We start from the raw sequence: 19040 nt of genomic DNA, 5'->3' as shown, positions 1-19040 counted from the left end.
ATTCACCTCAATAATTCCCCATCATGAGCTGACATCGACAGTTAGTCATCCCGGCTCAGCAGCAGAGCACCGGTAACGGCAGCTCGGATGGGACACAACGTCTTCCGCGGATCCTCGTCTCTGACGTTTGTTGTTAGCGCTGACTAATAACTTGTTATCCCCAACTCCTCTCCTTTTTTTGCTCACGCCTTTCCACACATTGGCCCTTACACAGCAGCACGCCCGCCCCGTGGCATTGTTTGACATCACAACCAAAAAACGTAGGCCTTGATTTTAGATTTTCATTCATGATATGCCACCAGGTCTTCCCGAAATTTAGCCCGTGGATCAACGTCCCCCCCTCCCTCCGAACAAAAGCCAGCCTCCCACCTGCCACATTCCCACTGGTGTCCTCCTGTAGGCTACAAAATGAATCACTGTCTGCTCGGCCGGGTGATGTTTGCAATGACAGGCGCCGATTTCCGTCACTGCTGCCCACTGTCCATGACAGAATTACACTGCTGTTTACCAGTTGATGGTGTGTACTTTTCTTTCTTTCTTTTTTCTTTTTTTTTTTTTTTTTACTTTGTTTTACTTTATTTGTTTATCATCGGGTTTCTGCTTTGCGTGATCCGTAACAGTCCTGCCCACACGAAAGTCCACAAATATGTTAATCTACCTGAAAGACTGGGTGCAGTCGGGATATACTGTATTCACTTTGAGGGTATTTCTCAACCTGCAGTAAATCCGCAATTGGCACCGTGCCTGGCTTCGGGTTTAGGGAGTGTTCAGACACAAATGAAAAGGAGTCTTTCCTCCCATTAAAGGTTAAGCTCTCAAGCTCAGAGGACTCCCTTGGGCGTGTCCTGAGAAACTTTACAGCAGGATTTCCCCTTCAGCATGCCTGCCGGGATTCCGTCCCGGAGTGACACAGATCTCTGGATGTTGCATAAGTGTGCCATTGTGTATCCTCTTATGTATTTTAGGTCAGACTCAAACTTTATGTATCCAGATACGCAGGCTATAGAACACCACGTCTTTTGTTTATCAAGCCTATAATAACTTATGTTGAAGTCCATAGTACGTGCCCTGGATTTCAACTCGATGAACCCCAGAACTCTCCTCACAAATCGTAGACATTATAGGAATAGATCTATCACAATGTATCCTCTTGACGTAGCCATGACCCATAAATGTTCCAATCTCGACAGACGCGGATAGTCCTAAATAGATACTTTCCATGTTTATCACCAAAGTTTCTTAAAATTTCCTCTCAGAAATTGTCAGACGGTGAGAAATATCTCGTGCCTGTGATAGTATATAAAAAAAATCTATTATTATCCGTCGGTGAGGTGAGCTTGGTCCATTTCGGTGGGAGAGGGATTCCCTCAACGTCACCAAGGATACCAAACACAACAAGCACAAATATGGGCATGTACGTCAGCGGAACTCCGAGGCGGGACTTAGACGCTAGAAATGCCTTGGTTGTAACCGTCGAGGATGGATTCATTCATAAGACAAGATCTGCTACTGTGCACCGTAATACAAGCTGATGTCCTCCGGCGTACCGTGAACGGACTTTATGGATCTATAACCGCATATTTGACAGGCGGATAAAGGAGAGCGCTCCGAGGATTTAAAACTACACGACAGGACTTCTTAACGCACTGAATTGGGACACTTTCCCCTCTAAACGCGGGGAACTGGATTAAGCTTCTTCATGCAACTTTTTTGGAAAGAAACCAAGAGCATCTCACCGGGGAATTACAAAAAGATCAGCACCTGTAAGTCATATTTATCTCATCAGCATGATAAGTGTCAATGCTTGCTTCAAAAAATCGCCGTTTTAGAGCCGGTCAGGCACATCTGTCCAGCGCTGCTTGTCCGTCTGCTTAATATGAGATCGTTTAAGACATCTTTTGCTGTTGGTATCGCTTTCGCAAAATATCTCGACGTGCGGTTTTGCGTAAAACACTCTGCTGGGCTTGTTTTGTTCAGTGATGAATCAATTAGAAAAGTGTGTAGCCTGGCTGGTGGTGGCATTGTCCGACTTTTATCGGAGAATGGCTCTTTAAATACCATTATCTTAGTCATTAGATGGATTTGGTGAACTGCACACTGCCTATAACATCTGTCATTCTCCCCTGACAGCAGTCTACCTGTTATTAAGTAATACTGTTGTGCGCACCGCTGCCCTGTCGCTGCAGGTGACATCGCGCGCTCTCCGGTAACTGCAGGTGTCGCATTCTCTCTCGGTCCCTCCGGGGAAATGTACCAAGGGTTCCCGGGCGACCCAGACAACGGATCCCGTGGAAGCTCGTCTCCATCAATAGAGTCCCAGTACCTTTCCTCCGTGGACTCCTTCGGGAGCCCGCCGACCACCAGTGCTCCGCAGGTAAGTTAGAGACTATTGAGGAAAGATAACGCATGTAGCCGATTGAATCCAAGCCCACTCTGCCTTATGACATGTCATTTATCAGCAAATTTACAAGGCTGTCTCCCTGTGTGCTCGTGCGTGTGTATATTCATTCATAAATGCAACAAGTCTGACTCATGGTCTTACATGCACAGATGGACGTGTGCATACTTCACTGTTTGTGGGTTTCTAGGCTAAATAGGTCATGTGCTTTTGCCAACATGTCACCCTGCATGCTTTGTCAAATTTACAATGTATGCTTTGTAGACAGTGGAAACGTGAAATTGGTTTGTTTTTATATTCAGTTTCATAGGTTATCATGACATATCTCATATGCTACAGTCTAAAACTATACGTTTTGTATGTGGTAGTTTAGCATCACATGTGTGTTTTGTAAATGGCATGGATGTAAGCCAGGTCAAAACAATAGAAAAAACAGCATAGCCTGAAATGTGCTATTATATCAGAATATACCAAATTATTTAGCACTTAGCCTTCCTGCAATAAAGTAGCTATATAGAAAATATAGCATATATAAGGAAACGGTGAAGCTGTCATCTGTACAGTTTACAATACATATACCTCAGACTCTTATGGACTTTTAACGGCACTTATTTTTTATTTTTATCGGAGGCTAGTGATGATGATTCGCATGGGAGCAGGTAGAAAGCCATTTACTTTGAGCTACCGCGTTCCTGCACTTAGATATAAATACTGTCGCTAAGTATGTCAATAACACAATACAATTTTACCTCTATCTGTTGCTTGTGGTGGCCCCGGCAGCGGCCCTAACGCTTTGACAACGTGCTCAGCAGCGTTTACAGCACGCCGCAGAACGGATGACAGAACTCTGGAACTGTCCTACGTAAGCGCCGCAGCCCCGCCCCGCTGCCCGCTCCTCTCCTTCCACGCGCTCCGCTCTCCTCTCACAGGCCTCGCCGTGACGTAAATGCTTGGTCTATTTTGGAGTGCTACGTCGCGTTGCCAAGGGGAACACCGGGGGTGTGACGGGGGAGGAGGAAGAAGGAGGGGGGAGACGTTCTCTGAGCGAAACGATTGGTCGAGGCGGCCGCTGTCACAGCTGAATGTCCCAATGTCTTAACACACTTTTATATGAATATTAATGGGGTCGATACGGTCCTCCTCAGGTCAAAAATAAAACAAAACAGACAAGCGACATATTTGCGCTTTATATGTGTATTTCAAACTTCTATATTGACTTGACTTAAGCTATATCTTACTTATCTTACTACTAGTTAAAATGCAATTTCTATACTTCAGATGTATACATTTATGTCATGCCATGTATCTATTTGAAGTTTTTTTCTTTTACAGTTTAAAACATGATCTTGTTTAGAATTAATTAGAATATCAAAACAGTCCATTTGTAAAAATGGATCCTTGGTGGCAGCACTTGGTTGCAGAGGTAAAGTTTAACCCTGTGGAGTTAATCTTTTTGAATATGACAAACATGTTGCTCCAGGCTTGTTGCTGCCTGTATTGCCTCTGTTTGTCTAAATGTGTTTACTAACCTACTGTTTACTACCTACTGCTTTACATGGTGTGTTAGACTCTACTTGTTTATGTCTTCTGCTCAGGAGTGTGTGTCAGCGGGAGCTAGTTTGAGCATTGTGGATAGTGGGCCAGGGGCCAGTGCCGGAGGGGAGATGCCAGGTTCATTCGTGCCAACCGTCACCGCCATCACCACCAGTCAGGACCTGCAGTGGATGGTACAGCCAACCCTCATCTCTTCCCAGGCCTCTGGACAGAGTGGGTCCACTGGCACCACAACCATGACCCAGCCAGTGTCACTGGTTGACCCATATGACATGCCAGGCCCCAGTTATTCTTCGGGGTCTGGATTTACCCCTCCAAGTTCAGACACTCCAGGCCCAGCACCGGGCCCCATCCGTCAGTCCAGAACCCGTAGCCGCCGTACAAGAGAAGAGTCTGTGAGTGAAGATGGAGATGTTGGTGTGTTAGTAAGTGTGTGTGCTTGAATGGTTTGTTTGTTGACTCTCACATGTTACATATGCAGTGAAGGTATATTGTTTACATGGGTACCAAAAGAAACAGATCCAAGTACTTTATACTGTGCTGTTATGCAGTGATGTGCACAAACACATTCAGGGGCATGGGCAATCAACAAAAAGGGGCACCTCCATGTTTGTTGTAGCACCATCTCATTTACACAACCTTACTAAACAGGGAAATGTAGTAGCAGTGCAAGTCATTTTTATGTAGATGGCTGTGTGGGAGGAGGGCACAGCCCAGATGTAAGATACCACCAGAGTGTGAAGAAAATGTTTCACCAAAATCCAAAATTGGCTCTAAAGTCAGTGATAGCTACTGTGGTCACCCTGTACTCGCCACTGCTGCTTGAACAACATCACTACATTTTCAAGAATAAACATAAAACTTTTATCCTAATCTGTTTATTTTGTTTCGCTTCGTTGTAGCTAACACCTGAGGAAGAGGAGAAGAGGCGTGTTCGACGAGAGAGAAACAAGCTGGCTGCTGCCAAATGCAGGAACCGCAGACGAGAACTCACAGACAGACTCCAGTCGGTGAGCTTGGCCTTGTTATAGTTGCCAAAATGAATAATGATCATAATTACATACTTATCGTTACCTCCCATAGCATTGTGGAGTGTGCTAATAAACGTGTAGCTTACAAGAGACAGTATTATGGTAATGGAGTGTTGCTGTAGCTGTGATGAAGACAATTATAGTCCTCAAGACAGACTAATTAATGGGCTCTTATATAAGCCATCTTACATATCCAACTGCAGGTGAGGAAGTAGTTCTGCTTAGATGGATACATCTACCTCCACAAACACTGAAGTAGAGGTTTGATGTAGCTAAGACTCTCGCTTTCTGTTGCACATCTTCTTCCCTCCTCAACCCATTTCACCCACCTTTGTCTTGTTCCCCTGTCCAAATGTCCCTGTGTCTCTCATTCTCTGTACCTGCCCACAGGAGACGGACATACTGGAGGAGGAGAAGGCAGAGCTGGAAGCTGAGATCTCTGAGCTGCAGAAGGAAAAGGAGCGCCTGGAGTTTGTCCTGGTGGCCCACCAACCGAACTGTAAGATCCCATATCAGGAGCAACCTCAGCAGAGCTCAGCACAGCTCCCTCCGGTTCAGCCCCAGCTCCCTCCCCAGAGCTTACAACCTCCTGTCTCCATTGTGGGCTTGGCTGTGAAGGAGGACTCTTTCTATCTGCCTCCTGCCTACACAGCCCATCCATCCTCCACACAGTCCCAGCCGCCGGTTCAGCAGCAGCAAGTCCAGCAGCAGCCTCAGCCAGGGATAATGCAGGAGGTAGAGTTTTCTAGTTCTTTCTATGGCTCAAGTGAGCCAACACCAGGCGGGCCATGCCTCATGGCCAGCGACGGTGGTGGTGGTGGTGGTAACCATGACGATGCGGCCATTGGCAGCTACAACACCTCATACACATCTTCATTTGTGTTCACCTACCCAGAGGGAGCCTGCGGGGTCAGTGCCAACCAGCGGAACAGCAGTAGCGAGCAGTCATCTGATTCCCTGAACTCACCTTCACTGCTAGCACTCTGACTGACCGACAGACACACGCGCACACATACCAACACAAACACACATGCTCGCTGGAAGTAGAGGCTGAGGCAAGTACATGCACAGTACCTATCAGTCTCACAGTTTGGAAAAAAAAACAAAAACAAAACAACAACAACCAATCATCTGTTCCTGATTGGCTTAAAGTTTACACATTCCGAAATGCATCCCAATTAAGAGCCATACAAATAGTTGCACATTGTATCAGATCTAACCTTTATGTTGAGCTTAAACAGTAAATCTTTTCTTGTTTTTTTATCATCGGAATACCTGCAACTGGACACCATAAGTGAATACAAACTGTCACAAAATCAAGTCCAAGTTGCCAATCTTAAGTGCTCTGAATGAACAGAATTCACAGAAGAGTAGTCTCAATCTTCAACATGTACAGTGCATTGAGCGAGGCACCGCAAGCTCACTTTACACTCCAACAAGCACCAGTGCCCCCAACTTGTTCCCTCTGTCGGTCGCCCCTTTTCCAGTGCTCTTGCTCTCATCCTTTTCCATCCTTTTCTCCCTTCCTCCTCTTGCTGAATGTATTTGTGCAGATCTGAAGTAGGGACGAAGGACGCTTTGTTAAGGGTCTTTTCTTGTGGGAGACAGACAGCTGATTTCTCGCTTCACCCTTCATCTGCTCAACTTCCCTGTGCTTCTTCATTTGCTGCTTGGACTTGGCAAGTTGGGGATCTGAGTATCACAGCCTCCACTAAATCTTGTGCTTTCTTCTATCGTTTATAAAAAAAAAGTCTTCTGCCGTCTGCCTACCTGCCATGCGACCCATCTCTGCCCATCTCTGTTTCTCCTCTTCTGTCTCTGTGTTTCTCCCTATCTCTCTGAAGTCTTCGACCCCCGAGAGCCCGAAGACCCCTTCCAGCCCTTGGGACCTTGAGTGAATGACGGCCCAACTAACACGCCCTTTTGCACCCTCTCATAGAAGGACATGGACGCAACCCCCCCCACCCCCCCCACCCCCCATACAGAAGAAGCTTTTTCTTGAAGCACATTGCTCAAAGCGGATCTTTACAGTGAACAGCAGCTAAATACTTTCACACACGCACATAGATGCATAATTGATGAACGCAACATGCAAGACGGATGCCACTGTCTTCTGCTGAGCCATTTTTCAATGTTCACACAATGATTAGACGCATCTTGTGTTGTGAGGATGGAGAGGTTTAGTAGGAAGGGAGGAAGGAAGTGCAACCCAGCTGGACAGACTCAAATGGAGAAACGATGGATAAAGAGGATAACGTCCATCCTGACCATCGATATGTCGCAAAGAAAGGAAGAGCTAAATGTTAAAAACAAAGCAAAAAAAAAAAAAGAGAAAGAAAGAAAAGAATCCTGCTCTTGCCAACTGTGTGGAAGGGTGACCTCAGTAAAACCACCTCCATACCACAGAGCCTCATCACCCTGGGCCTACATGCGCATATTCACACCATCGCTTTGAAGTCTCTGAACTGAAGATGCAGACGTTTTGTTGCAGCGCACCAGCTCAGTGTTTTGCTCAGAATCAATCAGATGTGAACCGATGCCTTTATTTAGAGGAGAGACGTTTTTTTGTAGTGATTCAGACAACCTCTAAACATTGGGCTCAGTGGTCTCTGTACCTCCCCTGTTCTCTCAGCAGAGACGAGGCGGGGGTGCGTTTATTGTGAGTGCGTCCACTCTGAGGCACCTGGCCCGTTTATTTCTTTCTTTATTGAGGTTGATGTGGCGAGTGAGCACAAAGCAAGGCCTGGAAACAAAAGGGGAGAACATGTGGGCTGATGTTGTGGAGTGAGCGTCCTTTCTTTGCCTGTGAATTTGTATAATTTGTTTTTCTTGTGTGTTTGAGTGAGAATTGTTATATATTTTAATGTCTGTTTGTTTATGTGTTTGATTGTTTTGCATTGACCTCTGCTTTCATTTGTACTGTTGCCATTTCTTTTTTGTTACTTTGTTTTGTTTTTTTAATCTGGAGATTTCCTTATAACTGTTACTATTATTATTGCATCGTAATGATTGTTTCATAATTTTATTGTATTTTCATTTGGCAACTTTGGAGGCATGTTGTGCACTACAAAAAAAAAGCCTAATTATAAGTCTATATGCATATACATATATACAGGTAACATGTATATATAAGTGTATGTACCATGATTGTAAAGTATGAATGTCTACAGATCTAAATGGGATATTTTTGTCAATGAAGAACAAGATAAAATGTTACTGAGGTTTAGTTTTAAAATGAATATTTTTCTAAAGGAACAAAAAAACTATAATAAATTGAAAGTACTGCCCTGTCCCTAAACATGAAGCACGATGTCACTGCCTCTATCAATGTGTATTTATGTTTTATAAACAATATAAAGCACTATCCAAGTTACATTAAATGTATGTTTATAATTATGATGTTAGAAGGTTGTGGTAATGCCTTTGTTTTGTTTGTTTTTCTCTGTGAGGTCTGTCCCAATGCTACTGACACCTTAATGCCACTCGATCCTTAACAGATGCAAAATGAGGGGAAAAAAAAAAAAAAAAACGTGATTGAATGTCAATACACATATTAAAGGTTTTCGGACTACAACATAATGACTAAACTGTTTCATTTAAGGACAAAGTATTTCACATGCAGTATGCATTTCTGTCCAGTATAAACATATCACTCAATAACATTGTTATGAAAACTGAACTGAAATGTATGTGTGTTTGAAGGATAACCGCAGTTTTCACTTTGATATGAATGTCATCAAGTCAGAGTTTATCCATTCTTGTACTCAAGCAAATGTTGTCTAATCGACATAAAAATCTCTTGTGACTGTATTTGCTGGATAAGAAGCTTTATTTTCAATAAATAAACATGTTTGTTCAAAACAATTAATGACATACATTTTTGTTCAAATGTGGCTCTCGGTGGTCAGAGAATGGGCAGACCTCATTTTTTCAATGTTGAATAAGGACTGTGTTTGTACAGATGTTGGAGATGCCTTTTGATTTCTCTCCAAATGCAAATGTGATGAGAATATGTTCTGGTGTGAGAATAAGCATAAAACATATTCAATAGTTCTCATGTACATAGGTTTTTGTGGTGCTACTTATGGTATACTTTAATGACGAGACCGTTTCACATTGTATGGTGGACGTTTGGGGTTCCAGACGAATGAACGCACTCCTTGTCTCATTGGGATGTTTTATTGAGAATGGAAGCCAATAGCACAGTGAATTCCCAGCAGCTGAAACTCTGAGAGCCCAGTAATCGCTCTACGGTTATATCATGATTTAATACCAACTGTCTGCTATATCTTTAAGTGTGATAAACAGATCTCAGAGGGTCCTTGTACTTTACCTGCACTCTACACTTGGGCCCCCAATCACCACACAACATATTAGGCTCAGTCCTTCATCTAATTTCTTTGCCTTGAATTTAACAGAAGTTGTTTTAATTTGTTTTAAATACTTGTTTCTGTAAGGTTACAATCACAAATGGGTTACTAATGAATTGGAAATGGTGACATAGAAGGAAAAGGAGTGATGTATTAGCTATAAGACAGAGAAACTGCCTACATCCACCTGTACTGTACAATGGCTACATTGGCGTTAACTGACCAAGAGCTTTCCTATTTTTCTATGATGAGGTGAATGTTGCTATGTATTTCTATTTTTTCCACAAGTCCCATATACGTTTTCATTTCATATTTTCTCTGGTATGAAATGCAATACTTATTATCCTCTTGGTTGAACATGATGTAGTAAATCACACAGTTCTTTAACTGACTGCTACTATATGTCAAGTGTGATGATGTATTGCTTTAATTATCTATTTTTGTTATAATATTAAAAGTTATCCTTAACACTTATTGTAACATTTAATTTTGAGACAATCATCATGAAAAATTGTGTTACAACATGACTCAAAATTAGCTCTTTTTTCATTTATTGAAGTTTCCTGCACTTCAAAAACCAATGCTTCTTTTCAAATTTATTTTCATGAATGTTTCATCAATGTTTGTGTTTCATCATTTACTCTGTTTTTCTTTTTTTGGTAGCAAAAGTTGCAGTGTGTCACATTTGGAAACAGAGGATATACAGTTTGTTCTGATACTGTTGAGGTTACAGCTGTGAAAGGTCCAAAGAAACTTTGTTCTAGATGTGACATCGTCAGACTTAAACAACAGATGTCACTTAGGACACATGGATGATTGCATGACTCGCTCATGAAGGTGCTCTGATATCAAATTGTCAATTTGATATCAAATTTTTTCAGCGCATATAATTTAGCATAACTTACTGGGTTTCTGCATTTCACTATACATTAGCTTACTGTTTGCTTATTTGAATAATTTCATTTTTATTTGCTTTTACTCAACAACAGGACCAAAGTGTATGTTAAATTTGCTGCTTTTGTAGACCCTGTCTCTCTGTCTCCATATTTCAGCTTCTGGCCCTTTTTGTTACCCTTTAGATGTTTACATGATGATTTCTAGGCTGCAAAAGCTGGGTGAGCTGTCTCCTTTAACGGTGGTTTGACCAAATGCCATTGATTTCCAATTTGTGAAGAAACTACATAAATAAACAAGATATTATAAGGTACATGTCTCTCCCTTTCAAATGTTTGATCTTCGCTGTGCTCTTTGGCCGAGGCATGTTTTTTTGCAATTTTTTTTTTTTTTTTTTTTTTAAAGAAAGGGTCATTCACCATGTTTGTTACTTGAGCTGAGACTGCAGGAGGTGAGCATGTTTTTATATGTATATTTCTCAGGAATGCAACTAATGATTATTTTCATTATATTTGAATCTGTGGATTATTTTGTTGATTAAGCCTTACATTTATAAAACGTCAGAAACATGAAGTGAAAATGTCTGTCTCAGTTCTCCAGAGTGTGAGACAAAAGCTTTAATCAGCATTAAAGCAACATTATGCAAGCATTGGTATTTTTTGCGATTTGGCGCCCCCACATTTTCAGATTGCAATTCACTTCTACGCCACCCATGTGGATATGGACAACTGCACAAGTGCATTTGTTATAATATCATTACTTATGATCAAAAACTATAGAACACACATTTGGGGCACAGATTGGGAATTAAAGAGTCATCATTCTGCTTGTTACAAGTTAGAGTGCCATCAACATTATTATGAAACTGTACATAATGTTGGTTTAAAAGCTCGGCACTTGACATAATATTTTCAAAACTGACAATATACTCAGACATGTATTAATTGGCAAGGCTTAAAAAAATATGTATACACTACATATGAAGTGTATAGTAAGGCACCAAATTAATCATAAAAAGGAACATTTTATATTTAGAGATTTTAAGTGGCTATATCAATACTTTCTATTTTATATAGTTTTATTATAGTTTTTACTATAAAGGTAGGGGTTACACCCATTTCCCCGGCTAAAAATGTACAAATCACCAGCTGACTCTTTGCACCATAGAGCTTTATAATCTATTTCATTTTAATTTTCTTATGCAGCCAACACTTTACTTCTTTGATTCACAAAGCTTCCATAGTGTCGTTTTTCGGCTGCATGCAGTTAACTGAACTCTACCTGTCCAACTACAAATAGCAGACGAGAAGCAGAGAAGTTAGCAACCAGCTGTCATTGTGGAGCATTTAGCGCTAACAAACTACATATTTTCCTCAGGGTCGGTGGAGACAAAAAGAGAGCTGAGAGGGGAATGAATATTGGATTTACATTTATCAGGTGGCCAGAAAATAACTCCAAATTAACGTAAATCTGAATCTGTCCAATAACTAGGCAGCTATTTGCCAACGAATAAATGGTAAATTGTAGGTTTAAATGGTGCAGTCAAACAGGGGACACTTTCAAAAACGCGTGTCCTGAAAAACGTCATGATAAAAGAAGTCTCGATTGTCTGCGGAGGATTTGCGTGAGTTTGTAGTCTGTGTTGCTCTCTAGCGTCCATAAATAAAAATTAAATTCACAAGACTATTTAGGGCTCTGGAGGAAGTTGCGTCACGGCAGCAGCGCGAGCTGTCCGGATGTAGCTGACGTCACCACATATTTGTTGTAAACATGGCGTCCGTGACAACAGGTGAGAGCACAAAGGCCCGGCTAGCTAACGTTACTAGTTAGCAACAATTAAAAATGTTTCGTTATTTCACTGTTTATTAGACAAGACAACTAAATCTGTTCGAAATGCTGTCTGGTGTTTGCACAACCGGCTTTGCTCTTTTTGGATGTCGCAGAGGGCCGATACCGCCTCTTAATTCATGGCTGTAGCTACCGCTAAGACAATGCTAACGCTGAATGCTAATTCAAACGGTTCTGCTAGCGTACTTGAGTTGCTCCCGTAAATGTGGGATTTTACTTTCATTGATTTAAACAGACGACAAGGGAGAATTGTGCACTGATTTGTTCAGTGTTTTCATCTTTGAATTGGCTAAGATGGCTGGTCGTCGTTTGATGCTAATTTGAGCTAACCGGCACTGAATCTAAGTGAGATTTGAGATTACATTTCGCACCCGAGTGCCAGTGTTTCTTAAATCTAGTGTTATAATGCTTCAATGGGTCATTTTTTTTTTTTTTTTTTTGATAGAAAATGACTGGGCATCATTTGTGACCCTGCTTTGGTCAGGCGCAAACGTGCCAAGTGCAATATTAGCCACCGTGTGTGTTTCGTCGCTGTGTAGGTGTGAATTCATCAGTAGCAGTCGCTGCACGTTGGACAGAGTCATTGTTCTGGCAGCTGTGATGCACCCTTCACTCTGTATCTGTTACTCCAACCACAAGACGTTTCAAAATTGCTGTTATAAATAGCCTCCAGCTGGCCGTGGTCAGCATGTGTTAGACCTCAGCATGCTGCTGTCTCCTCAGGTTTGTCTCCCACTGGCGTTTTGTTAAGGCCTCTTTCCCACTGTAGATTACACTGTAGACTACAGTGTTGTTGAGAATCATCTTCAGCACTATAAATGTATTTTGTTAACTTTGGACTGGCCAGTTTATTGGCACTATTAATAAATTTGATCATCACTGAATGTCACAACCAAAATAGAAAGGCCGACGTGCACTGATTTTATTTTGCATGTTTAAATCTTCTGCCTTTCATTATTCATTATGAAGCAAACACTTTTGGGATATGGGCTGTTGGTCAGGCTAAACAAGTACTTACAGGATGTAAATGTGGGTTTTGGGATTGTGATCGACTTTTTTCTGACACTGTATACACTAAGAATTAAATTGATTAATCTAAAGCGAGAGATTAACCAGTTCATAAAGTATTCACAAGCTGCTGCCATGCTCTACTTTTGTATTTCATTAATCAGTGGTATAGTCCATGGTTGAGTGTTCCTTTCTGTTGTATGATTGCTAATGGTCTTTTATTTTTTTCTTAAGCCACCTCAGAGTGGATACAGTTTTTTAAGGATGCTGGGATCCCAGCCGGCCTTGCGGTCACTTATGCAGTCTCCTTCGTGGACAACAGGTATCCGAATGCCCCATTTTCATAGGCTTTGTATAGCACACTTTAGCCACATTGTGTTCTGGTGGTATTATGCTAATTTCCTTTGCACCCTCAGATCAGACCATAGCTGGGTTAAAACACAGTTAATTGTCCTCATGACATGCCATGACAGTCTCTTTCATCATCTGAGCCACCACCATAAGCTTGTTGGTTTCAGTCTTCAGAAGTTAATCATAAAGCCACAATATGTGACGATAAACAGCCTAATCATGATCTGCACGTGAAAAGCTCAGGTTGCTTCATAGTAAGCTCCGTTGTGGTTCCCTTGTTATGGGAAGACAATGCAGTACCATCACAGCATTTTGTGAAAACGTGACATTTTATGAATTCAGAAACTAAATCCGTTTGATTCATCTGGCTATTATGGCAGCTGTCATGAAAAGAATCACCTCCCTAATTAAAAGTGTCCAGTGAATAATTCAGCTTTCCATGTAAGTCCATGTTACTTGCTGTTTCCAAGGGAACAGAAGTGCATACAGTATTTTCTGATTTTTCATGTCACTGCAGAATTCACAAGAACATGCTGATGGACCTCAGTAAAGACATCATGATGGACCTCGGCATTACAGTCATTGGTGACATCATTGCCATTCTTAAACATGCCAAGCAGGTCTACAGGCAGGTGAGATCAGAGTGTCATGTTTTGAAGTAATGAAATGTTCAGAATGGATGGTTCAATGTCAGGCAGGCATTTACAAACAAAATACCACTGGAATATCTCCACTATTGTTGTGAATGCAGTCATGGAGAAAGAATGTCTTTCAAAGTCACTGCTGTCTGGTCAGTGAATCACAGTAGACTGGGTTTACATAACCTCTGTATTATGTATTCCCCTTTTCAGGACATGTGCAAAATGGCCACAGAAGCCATCTCCTCAGGACAGACCAGTGTTAAAGCTGAGCTCAGAAGAACTGCCAACACTCGTAAGTATTTTATCTTGTATGTTAAGTTCACAACAGAATGATCAGCGATTTCTTTCTTTTCCCATTTCTTCTTTGTTTCTACTGATTTCACCCATTGTTCTACATTTATTTATTGTAATGACACAACCATGTGACCTGTGTGTCGGTCCAGTGAGAAGCAATACAAATCAACAGTTGTATGATAATAATCTATGCCTGCTCTAATTAAATCAAAGAAGCTTCATATGTGTCATATGACTAAGATAAGACGTTACTGATCCCACACTGGAGAAATTAAGTTGTATATACAGTAAACTACGTATATGAACATTATATACAGATTCCAAATATACTAATTTCCATGAAAAATGCTACGGCCCATAAAAACACTGTTGCCAATATTCTTATGAGGAAAAACTACCAAAGCCAAACTAGTGTTTGCAAATACAATTTTTAAGTTAACTATTGGGGTTAACCATAGAGAACTGAACGCTGTATGTGCAGAGTTTGCGTATCACCTGCCTGTCAACATGCATGCGATGCAGCTGCTGGCACAGATAATGTTGCCTGCATGCTAGAGGCAGGCATGAAGTTCTGTGAGATGTGTTCCTGTTATTGGTTGTACTTTGTCCTGGTCCTGGTTAAAACTTAAAAAGTTACTATCACACGGAGTATCCAGAGTCGTCTGTACTTACATCTTGTCAGCATATAGATAAATGTGTTTGTTACTTGAGTTTGACAGCATCCTCAATCATGCCAAATTTCTGTTTATCTTCCACCGTGCAGATTAAGCATCCATTTGAAAATAGTCAGAAATACTCCATCACAGGTAAATAACATAACTGCAACACACAAATCAAGTTTTATTAAGAAACCTATTTTCCCCCCAAAATACCTCTCCATCAATGCTCTCTCCACTTGTCTTTGCTGCTGTCAGAGTCTTATACATGAAACTGAAAGTCCAAGATGAAGATAAGACGTTAATTATATATCTCTGCGTGAATAACACATTGCGTCAACAACAGTTTAACAGTTTAGATGCAACACACAGTACTCAAACATGTTATGTAAAATATGTAATATATTTTCTTTCGATTAAGAGATTAAGTCAATCAGCGTGATCTAATGTTACCAGAACAAACTGCATCTCTTAGTCTGTTGGCCCTTCACAACGTGTCCTTGAACACACGCCTTTAATTTTATCATGTCTAGAAAGGCCTCACACATTGCAGAAGGCAACTGTGAAGCCAGCTGTCCTCTGATCTCGTCTTTGGAACATGAAGAGTTCCTGTAAGAAACGAGCTATATCAGACCATCTTTTCTCTCGTTTTTTTTTTTTTCTTTCCTCAGCTGCCACTCGAATGATAGCCAACGCTTTGAGTCATGACTCCCCGCCGGCCACTCCAGCCCGCCGACCTGACAACCGCCTGTCTGTTACAGTGTCCAACATGCAAGCAAACAAGAGTAGCAAAGCAGGTAGATATCATATTTTACTCCATCAATCCCATATTTTCCTGTCCCCCAGGAGCCATGAGCCTTGTCTTCCTCTCTTTTTTTTTAATACCTCTGTCTAATCCTCACGTATCCACCACTTCGTTTGTCAGTTGTAAGTCAACCAGCTGATGAGGGGAACGGTTTACCAGCAGTGAAGCGCAGACGTGTGACAGCTGAGATGGAAGGCAAGTACATCATCAACATGCCCAAAGGCACCACGCCTCGTACGCGCCGCATCCTGGCCCAACAGGCTAAGAAAGGTAGGCCTGACCCGGTGGCCTTGCTGACAAGTCGCTCAAATAATGCTGTTACTCACCACAGCTGATCAGTGCTAAAAGCTTTCATGGACTTCTTTCCTACTAAAACTGAATCAGGTGACTTGCGGCTGATAAACCGAGCCTGTTTGACCCTCATTCATTTCTGCCATAATTTAATCCCTTGTTTTTACTAATACGTCCCACTGCACCATCAATTAATCCCTCGTTTCTTCCTTTGTCTCACACCACCTTGATTTTACCGAATGCAAAATCTTTGACAATGACCTTTTTTTGTTGCTGATTATTTGAGCATCGCTAATGAGTTATCAACACATAAACCAAATATATCAGTCAAGCTGTCTCAATCATTTCTGTGTCAAACTTTCTAATTGCCTGTGGCTCTCTTTCTTACAAAAGGTTTGAAACGCACCTCTGTGTTTGCAAGACTTGGGGCGGAATCGAAGGCAGACACAACAACAAGCAATAACAAGGTGAGACCTCTGACTGTAATGTGTGAAATCTCTTTGTATTGTATTCGATAAAGGCCTAAATACAAGTATTGTGCTCATAACGCTCATGTTTTGCAGCCCACTGGTGTGTTCAGTCGTCTGGACAGAGGGGTAGAAGAGGAACACAGGCTGGCTGGAAACGCGGATGTAGATGAAGAGGACGACAGTGACGGAGAAGGCTCCGTCCTCCAGTACGCTGGCGTCCTCAAGAAACCACCTCCCTCCCAGAAGAAAGAGCCAGTCACAAAACCAGCACCGACCACCCTGCGACGCCTGGGAGGCAAATTCAAGCTACCTCCCTCTGACACGCCCTCCTCCTCCTCCACCTCCTCTTCTCCCTCTAATGGCCTTCCCCCTGCCAAGATTAGTGTGCTTCAGAGACTGGGCAAGCTCCCTGTCGCACACCAGGGCACGGCTGTGTCAACCACGCCTGCTGACACACAGGACAACAGGGTGACCACCAGCACCAGGCCCAGAGCCCAGGAGAGACTGACCATAGCAAGCCCCAAGGTCAGCAGCAGCACCGGGGGAGGAGAGTCTGTGGGTGCCCAGATGGACGTTAGGGCTGTCAGTGTTTTTAAGAGACTGGGCAGCAAAAAAACCTAACACACACAGTAAATCCCAAAAAACTATTCAGACTCTTTCTATACGTCCTTTATAGAATTTGTATCACCACCTTTTTGCATTTATCCTGGAAACATGCAGGACTGCATATTGAAGTGTTTGTTTTTGTTCTGCCTGGGCGTATGGGCGATTTTAATGCTGCTTTGTGGCTTTAGGGTTGCTTCTTAGATAAAAATGCATCTTTTTTTTTTTTACACTTCAGTCATGCTGCCATTGGAAAATCACCGTTTTTAGTGTCTAAGCTTTTACTTTGAGGGCTCAAAGCTCTCTGTATTATGTTGCTCAACCAGAAAGCTATTTATCATGTCACAGACATATCTGCCAGTTATCATTTAAAATATATATAAATATATATATAGTTAGCTATATTTGTGAGCTTAAGGAATGAGCATGACATCAACCAGGCTGCCATCATGGCGGTTTTAATTTTACCCTGTAACTCAACATATACGGATGCTGCTGCCTGAATTTCCATTTAGAGCTCCCCTCAATGAACACAGTTGCGTAGTTGAAAATGTTCCTCCAAGATGAATTGCGTAGTCGTGTTGTTGATATTTGCCTGAAAGTGAATTATTTCTTGTAAGAAAATCTGATGTAAAAGGTACAGATAGGAGTCTTTTTACACACCTCAAGCAACTGCAGTTTACTCTCCGAGTTAAAAACACAAGACAGCAGTCAGTCGTTTGACTGGCTCTGAGGCGATGTTTAAATCTTCTGTTTCTTGTTATCTTCACCACCTCCAAATGACCTCTATCGTGTTTTGAAAGTAGAAAATGTAAAACAGTTGCTGATGAATTTACTTCTTTTTTTTCACTGAAGTTCAGATGGTTCCACAGAATGACCTCTTGTAACACTTGAATCAAGGAAAAGCACCGCACCTCCTCCTCTTCTTCTTCTGTGCTTTGTGGAGTAGAAGCTCACACCTCTAAATGAAAGATGCCCATGTCAACTTTTCTACCATAGTACTGAACATTTTCTATAACCACCTACTTGAAGGCCGTATCAGTAGAATATTGTTTATTTTCAAATGCAATGTATAGATTTGTTCGACTTGTTTTCAGACAGCACAGAAGTCGTTCTGCTGCATATTTTTCTATGTGGACAAACTCAGAGATGCCATCGGACCACGTGTCAACGGGCCACTGTAGGTCTCAGTAGGTAGTTCATTAACACCCGTCTTTAAGACTTCGCACCAGAACTTTGTTACACTGTAAATATTTCAAATGTTTAAAATCACAATAAGGAATTTTTATTGTTTTAAAAACAAAAAAACTCATGTTTTTTAAAGATATTGAGGAAAAACAAGTTTTTAATTTGAAGAACGTGTGCTTGGAAAACAATTAAAAGAGACAAAGGGTCCAAACATCTTCGCTGTTCTTTTCTTTGTCTGTGTGAAGAAGGCGTTTGTGTACATGTCACTGGCTCAAACTGTACTTTGCAACTCTCTTTAAGTATCAACATGACAGCAAAGTCAATAGTTATGTCCCCCTGGGAACATTTAGCTGATCATTTATCAATGAGCCCATTAAACTCCCACTCCTCTCATAATGAGGTTGCTGCTGCATAATGTTATTGGATCTGTCTGAGTTATGTTAATGTTTCATCAGATGAGCATCTTTATACAGCTGAGTGCCACGGACACTCATCTGATATCCAGGTCTTAACTATATCTTTATGACCGGTACAATGTTTACATCATTATACCTCCTCAGCACAAACACATGGGTAATCTAAATAAGGAATTTGTGGCCACTTAGATACAGAAATGCTATAACCTTTACATTTACTTA

At 41.6% G+C, this 19040-nt stretch overlaps 3 protein-coding genes across 6 annotated transcripts in view; 2 read left to right on the top strand and 1 right to left on the bottom strand.

The window, feature by feature from the left end:
- ppp1r37 (protein phosphatase 1, regulatory subunit 37) overlaps positions 1-19040 on the bottom strand; it is a 303049-nt gene that overhangs the window by 32453 nt on the left and 251556 nt on the right. The window lies entirely within an intron of this gene.
- fosb (FBJ murine osteosarcoma viral oncogene homolog B) lies at positions 1478-10553 on the top strand. 3 transcript variants are annotated; one of them, XM_070971257.1, is made up of 6 exons: positions 1492-1763; positions 2187-2374; positions 3994-4377; positions 4855-4962; positions 5374-5718; positions 5879-10553. In XM_070971257.1, exons 1-6 carry the CDS (start codon positions 1700-1702, stop codon positions 5942-5944), a joined length of 1155 nt encoding a protein of 384 aa, XP_070827358.1. In that variant the 5' UTR covers positions 1492-1699; the 3' UTR covers positions 5945-10553. The 3 variants fall into 3 exon arrangements, with proteins under 3 accessions (XP_070827357.1, XP_070827356.1, XP_070827358.1); XM_070971256.1 differs by having other exon boundaries at positions 1478-1763; positions 3994-4347; positions 5374-10553; XM_070971255.1 differs by having other exon boundaries at positions 1482-1763; positions 5374-10553.
- c9h19orf47 (chromosome 9 C19orf47 homolog) lies at positions 12007-18617 on the top strand. Of its 2 annotated transcripts, none has more exons than XM_070971274.1 (8): positions 12007-12036; positions 13338-13425; positions 13972-14086; positions 14306-14387; positions 15717-15842; positions 15971-16045; positions 16535-16608; positions 16705-18617. In XM_070971274.1, exons 1-8 carry the CDS (start codon positions 12018-12020, stop codon positions 17230-17232), a joined length of 1107 nt encoding a protein of 368 aa, XP_070827375.1. In that variant the 5' UTR covers positions 12007-12017; the 3' UTR covers positions 17233-18617. The 2 variants fall into 2 exon arrangements, with proteins under 2 accessions (XP_070827375.1, XP_070827374.1); XM_070971273.1 differs by having other exon boundaries at positions 15971-16120; positions 16705-18611.

This window comes from Chaetodon trifascialis, chromosome 9 (genome assembly GCF_039877785.1).
Source record: "Chaetodon trifascialis isolate fChaTrf1 chromosome 9, fChaTrf1.hap1, whole genome shotgun sequence".
Lineage (NCBI taxonomy): Eukaryota > Metazoa > Chordata > Actinopteri > Chaetodontiformes > Chaetodontidae > Chaetodon > Chaetodon trifascialis.
The sequence above is the reverse complement of the archived record's forward strand: the minus strand, read 5'-3'. Positions and strand labels throughout refer to the sequence as shown.